Source organism: Chenopodium album, chromosome 2 (assembly GCF_948465745.1).
Source record: "Chenopodium album chromosome 2, dcCheAlbu1.1, whole genome shotgun sequence".
In the NCBI taxonomy this organism is placed as follows: domain Eukaryota; kingdom Viridiplantae; phylum Streptophyta; class Magnoliopsida; order Caryophyllales; family Amaranthaceae; genus Chenopodium; species Chenopodium album.
Window position 1 is genome coordinate 71,623,786 of NC_137835.1, and position 6,719 is coordinate 71,630,504.

At 29.1% G+C, this 6,719-nt stretch overlaps 1 protein-coding gene across 1 annotated transcript; it reads right to left on the minus strand.

Moving 5' to 3' along the window:
- Window positions 1-2,787: 2,787 nt before the first annotated feature.
- Window positions 2,788-5,184, minus strand: LOC145600351 (bidirectional sugar transporter SWEET12-like). Its single transcript, XM_081656261.1, has 6 exons — window positions 4,998-5,184; window positions 4,446-4,482; window positions 4,123-4,333; window positions 3,842-4,006; window positions 3,617-3,736; window positions 2,788-3,493 (listed from the first exon to the last, which is right to left on the minus strand). Exons 1-6 carry the CDS (start codon window positions 5,053-5,055, stop codon window positions 3,176-3,178), a joined length of 909 nt encoding a protein of 302 aa, XP_081512387.1. The 5' UTR covers window positions 5,056-5,184; the 3' UTR covers window positions 2,788-3,175.
- Window positions 5,185-6,719: the final 1,535 nt, after the last annotated feature.

The following is a 6,719-nucleotide window of genomic DNA, read 5'->3' on the forward strand; positions in this document are numbered from 1 at the left end:
ACCATCAACATGATTCAACACGATATAAAAGAAAATATAAATGAGGCCTCATGAATTTCCAGGTAGTTCTAGTGTTATCTAGGTCCAATACATTGGTAAAAAGGTCTAGTTAAACAATATCATTTTTCCTCCCACTCTTTAGAAAGAGATTCCCTAGCTAGAATAGCAAAAGGAATCTACTTCTTTGAGATCAATATGAAGAACTTTGGTAAGCAAAGGACAAAGGATGTTTGGCTTAAATTCAGGTGGTTGGAATCTTAATTTTTATAAGAGTTTCTATACTTAGTGTTTAGTGACTAGAAAGTTTGCTAGCTAGCTCCCATTTATTGTATTATGGTCCGAAGTACTCCATTTATTTTGTTGCTATCCTAAATTGCTATTCATGGTCTTGTACCAAATACTTGTTCCAAGCTAAGTCATTATTTTATACCATAAACTTTAATGTGCCATAAACTTGGGATCAACATTGAATTGTCCAGATTCATTCCGATTTTATTCCATCCCTCCCGTATTCATTAAATACCCATTTTTACTACTACGCAGTATTTTTTTTTAACTATTAATAAACTCTATTTCGACCAACACTAGTAATTTATGTACTTCGTATATATGTAAGATAAAATCATGGATATAGGGATCCAGTTAAATTGGTTTTATCATATAATCTTTGATTACCATCTTAATTTCTAATTTTTTTTTTTTTTACTTTTTAAAAATTTAAGATATAAATTTTCGATGTTCTATATCAACAAGCATAAAAAGTCAATATGCATGGGTAAATTTACAAGAAACGAAGATAGTAATTAAGAAAAGAAAAATAAACATGTCTCAAATACCAGCTGTCCAGCTTGTAACGGATTGTGTCTAACTTTGTGTTGGAACCTAATTTTGTCTTGCGATCTCTCAAATTTCAATGAAGTCCTATCACATCATTGGTCGAGAAATGGAAATTATAAATTATATACTTGGTGCACAAATGCAACTTTTAAAAAATTATTGAACTCATTCTATGAAAATAAAATTTTTATAGTTGTGGTTTATAATGTTTTAATAATTATGTAGTTTATAATTGACGTAGTTTTCTCCAAGTAATTAATTATATTATTTTATTTTTGATATAAAATATTATTATCAACAATTTTTTTATTAATCAAAATTTTAGTTTCATTTATGTAATTTTATTCTTATTTTATAATTTTTCGAAAAATATTAGTACATTTTATGTTGGATTAAAATTTTCAAAAATTATATTTTCATTGTTGATTTTAGAATATTTATTGTGTCAATTTTATAGTGTGAAAAAATGAATCGCTCATATTGTTTATCATTAAAATAAAATGGTAGCCATATCAAACATACAACAGATGTAGAAACATCAAGCATTCTAGGCTATTTTTATTTTATTATTTTTAAGATTTAAGGTTCTTGGATATTTTTTCTTATTATTTTTTTTTGGCAAAAAATTGTTGGTTTCAGGTAATATTGGTGGTAATTGCATTTAAGTTGATTCACCTTTTATTATTTTATTATAGAAAATTACATTTTCTAGGTGAACAAGGAGCCAAGGAGGACGAATAATTCAAGGGTAGAAAACATTTATTTTATTCGAATAATTTGTTAAAAAGGGTAAAAGGGCAGGTAAAAAGGTGGTGGTGTTAACTTGAGAAAAATAATTTGTAGATACATCCAATAATAACTTTTAAAAGGTTTGTTTGACAACTTTTTCATTAAACATTAAATGTAGATGAGTTAGATTGTTATGATTAAAGTTATAATACTTCGTATACATTTGACAGAAGTAACACTTTGTAATAGTAGACCTTGTAATTAAAATAGCTATGGTCGGCCATACATCTAGACTATCCAATGCAAAACAGATTTATTTGATCCAAACTTGAATTATGCTTGAAAGGCTGAAATTAGAATATCTGATTAACCAACATTAAAATTAACTCTATCAGTGTTTGATTATAACCGATTAAATCGTTGTATTGAGTTACTATAATTTTTTCACAAATTATTTACTACTCCGTGCTAAATTAATATGAATCAACAAGATAACTCATCACGCACTAAAACATGATGCACACATAATACGAGTACTATATTCATCTAAACATAGTCCAAATTAAACGACTTGTTTTCCACCTTTAAATGCCAAGATAAGGTAAGCTACATATATTGATACATATCTTTCTACTCTAATCTGTTGAACTCGTGAATTCTCTCATGTAGTATCATTACTATAAAACTCCCACACAATAGGTGAAGCTATTGTATTATTGCCCTAATATAAAAAGAGTTAAAGGTGTCAAAGAGGGGTCAAACCACTATTATAACGCACTAGTCCAATAATTTTGAGCTAATCCTCCATAAGTTAATTACAAACAAATACAAAATTATTATGCTTATTATTATTATTAAGATAGATATTTAAGCACTACACGTATGTAAGAAATCCAACTAATAAGCAATTAATATAACTTTATATAGTATACTTTTCATCATGGTCTATGATGAGCATTGCTACTACATAAAGATCATCGATGTTGCTTTTCTTTTTTTCTTTTCATTTAAAAAAAAATAAATAAAGAAATTAGCTAGCTTAGCTTATCACAACTTATCCTCTTAAAAGTGAAATGGCGACTCATATCAAGTTGCCCATTACTAAGATTATGACAAAATGAGTGCTTAATCATCCACTTAGGTCATTTTCTTTGTGCACCATGCAAACATTTTAAGCAAGTTTTTACATACATTGATAATTGACATGAACACATCGAAAACTCGAGGAAAAAAAAAACTTATATTTCAATTTGGAAATACAATTACATATTTGCAATAATAGATATGATGATCAAGTACGTACCCCAATGATAAGCGCGAAAATACAAATATTTTATTGACATTTAATTATATGGTAACAACAAAAATTACAAGATTAAATTATGGTTCAAAGTAGAAAAAAGGAAAAATGAGGGGGTTGAAAAATAATTTAAAAAGAAAGTTGAGGGAATTGAGATGGAATTTAGGATTGTTTGGGGTTATACTAGATGCACATATAGCCCCTCATGACAGCTACACTTGTTGATCTTTTACATGGACGTCACGTACGTACCACCGAACCCGGCCCATGCAAAGGCTAATTGATCATGTAATGCCATGAATTTAATGCTTAGACGGCGACAGAGATTGGTGGTGGAGTATGGTTGTTAAGGCCACTGATCTTCATAGGCTCGTCGTTGTTGTTGTTGTTGTTGTGGAGGTTGAGCATGTTAAGGTTTGGGATGATCGCGAAAAGTCCATCATTGGTTGGAGTGGTTGTAGCCTTAGCTGCCTGAGGTTTCACTGGCTCTTCTATGATGATTTGATCGGTTGAGGTATCCTTGGTCTTTCCAACTTCAATGTCTTTCGCGATTGTCTTTGAGTTTCGGTATATGGCATAGAGGATCATTTGCACAATTCCGAAGGTGAATCCGAGCACATTGGGGATCTGTTTTTGCAATTAGCACAATAGAAAAAGAAACAAGTTAGTATTAGACTATTAGGTTATCAATTATTTTGTGTAAGTTAAGAGTATGTTATGGTAAAATCATGATATATATATAATTCTTACCGCGATGTAGTAGTCATGCTTGAGGAGACCGTAGAAGAACCATACAACGGCGCTTATGGTAAGGAAGAATGAGAGGAAGAATGGCATGTACTCAACACTTTTGGTGCGGATGACTTTCCTCTGTAAAAAAAAACATATCATAAAATTAGTACTTTTGAAAATTAATTGAAAAGATTAATAAATTGTGTATACTCTTTACATGTATGATGTACTACTAGTACTTACCATGACACCTAGAGGCGCAACGAAGACACACAATGAGAAAATGAGGCAAATCCATCCAAGGATGAGCAATCGAACACGAGTTGTCTTTGCAATCACCATTGTAAAGAAGACAATAACACCAAATCCGAAAACATTGAATAGAAGGATTTGCTTGAAAGTTGAGATCTGCAAGTTAATGGTTCATGTAAATATTAGTACACAAATTTTGAGTATTAGAAAGACTAAAATATATACGTTACATATATATATATTTTTTTAAAACAACGCGTTTAGACACATACCCTAATCTTTTTGTTGGCATAGATGAGGAAGATAGCAATATAGATGGTTTCAATGAAGAGACCGAAGGCGTTAATCGTGACCAAGAAGATCACATCAGTCTTCACAAAGGCATACAATAGCCAAAGTATGCAGCTGAAGAATGCAATAACATAAGGAATGCTTTGAAATTCCTCAGTTGATTTCTTCTTGTAAATACGGTAAAATGTTGGACTGCAATACAATAATTAATTATTAGAAAAATTAATACCAAACAAATGTATTTATAAATATAAATCATTTTTGTTTAGGTTAAAAGTTTTGTAACTTAGGAAGATCAACTTACATTGGAGAAAGGAAGACCATGAAAGAAATTGTGTTACCTATAACAAGGGCAAAAGTGCAAAAAAAGTAATCAATAAGTGAAGGAAAATAGGGAGCATAAAATAATTACTTTATTATAAAATAATCCACAGGTGTAATCTCTGTTGTTATATGTAAGCAAATGATTGATGAAAAAGTGCAATTAAATTATTGTTATTAGTAGTAGTGCATGTAAGACTTTTTAATGCACTCATGAACCAATTCATAATTAAGTATAATGTTACGTAACATCAATCCCACTAATAAAACTCTTAAAAATGAACAAATAATGCATTTGATGAATACTATGATTATAGATTCTAACTTAGGTGTATAGTAAAATGGATAATGGATAAACTATAATATACAAATATCGATGAATGAAATTAATATGCCTAGATGACTCGAACGGGTGTTTTTATGCTATTGATATAAAAGAAGATGTGATGAATACTTTTAGCGAACTAAATATGATACCTAGGAGATTAATATGGAATGATGAATATACTATATAGTATAAGAGTATATATTATACCTAGGAGACCAAAGATGGTGATCCATGGAAGGTGTTGAAAGAAGTGAGCAAAATCCATTTCTTTGTTTGTGTATTTGTTTATGATTTCTTTCTCTCTTTTTTTTGTATGAGTGAATTTAAAAGAAAAGAGATATTCTTTCTTTGTTTCTCTCTCTAGTTGCTTACTCTTACTTGGACGAAATGGAAAGAGGTGGCAGGAGCTCTTTATATAGTGCAGGGGGGAAAGAGAGTAAAGAAGAAAAAAAGAAAAAAGAAAAAGAAATACAAATCATACAAAAACCTCTACTTTTGCATGCAATTATTAATATTATTAGAGAGAGGTAGCAAAATAGCAATGAAACAGTGTTTTTGTGGTGATTAATTTTCTCTCTATCTTCATCCCTTCTTTTCCTTTACATTTTTTTTAATAAACAAAATTTTTCAAAATTATTTTTATTTATTTTTTATATTATGCCTTTATTTTTCAAGTTGTTTGTATCTGAAATTTATCACCCTTGCTTTTTACGTAATCCCACTCCCCACTAAACTTCTCCCCTGGCATGCACACTCATTTCCTCGTCCTCTTTATTTATTTATTTTAATATTTTAATATTTATGTATTAATCAATTTATACATATTTTAGAATTACTGATCTAATTATTACTCATATAAACCATTTTTGGTAATTAAACCTATGTACCTTCTAATGTTCTTATCCTAGTTGTTATTGCCTATTACTGAACTAAGTTAGGGTAATAAGATTAAGGGACCCACTTTAATATACTTTCTGATGTGTCACCCACCAAGTGGTTAAAACGCCTTACAACTCATACATTTCAGTTTTTGAAATTACTATATCTCTAACTAAGATATGTCTATAATTAGAAATTAGTCATCTTCAATTTAATTTCAAAGATATTAAAGCTAATTTGTTAGTTGCAACTTGGGTATTGTAATTGCATTGATTTTGATTTCTTCTTGTCTAATGACTTTGTTGTAATTAATGTATAAAGGGTTAAGGAGTATAGTGTTTACACGTTTAGAAGTTTTTTGGTACGGTGTTGCAGTCCAATATCATGTCGGCTTGACAATTTTATTCCACCAAGCACCTGAAGTTTAGGAGAAATTATGGAGAACAAAAATATATTTATGTTTTTTAATATTATGGATTCATTCATGGTAGCAGCATATATATCATCCTTGTTATAACCTAATTAGGAAAATTCTTATACACCTAGTAACATCAATCGCCTATATACCTTGTTCTATGTTATTGAGATCTAATGAATATTATTGCATGTCATGCTCAACAATTCATCATGATTATAACTTCCAATTTTTTTATAAAATTGTCTATACGCAGTATATATTAAAAACTATAAACATTAATGAGAGTCTTTGAACATAATGGTGTATACATTTCACACCGATAAGATAACTAATTGTTTTTTTTTTTTTTTTTTTGGTGATTTACAGAAATATTGGGTATCTTTGTGCATAGTAAAATGCGATAGTAAGATCATCTTCATTTAGAAAGATATAATAAATAAATAAATAAATAAATAAATAATAAAAAAAAAAAAAACTTTTAACCCAAAATTAATGGTGTATACATTTCACACTAATAACTTTTTTTTAAAATGTAGTTAAAATGCAATAGTAAGTTGATCTTCTTAAGTTACATAGCTTTTAAACCAAAAATAATGGTGTATACATTTCACATTAATAACTAATTTTGAAAA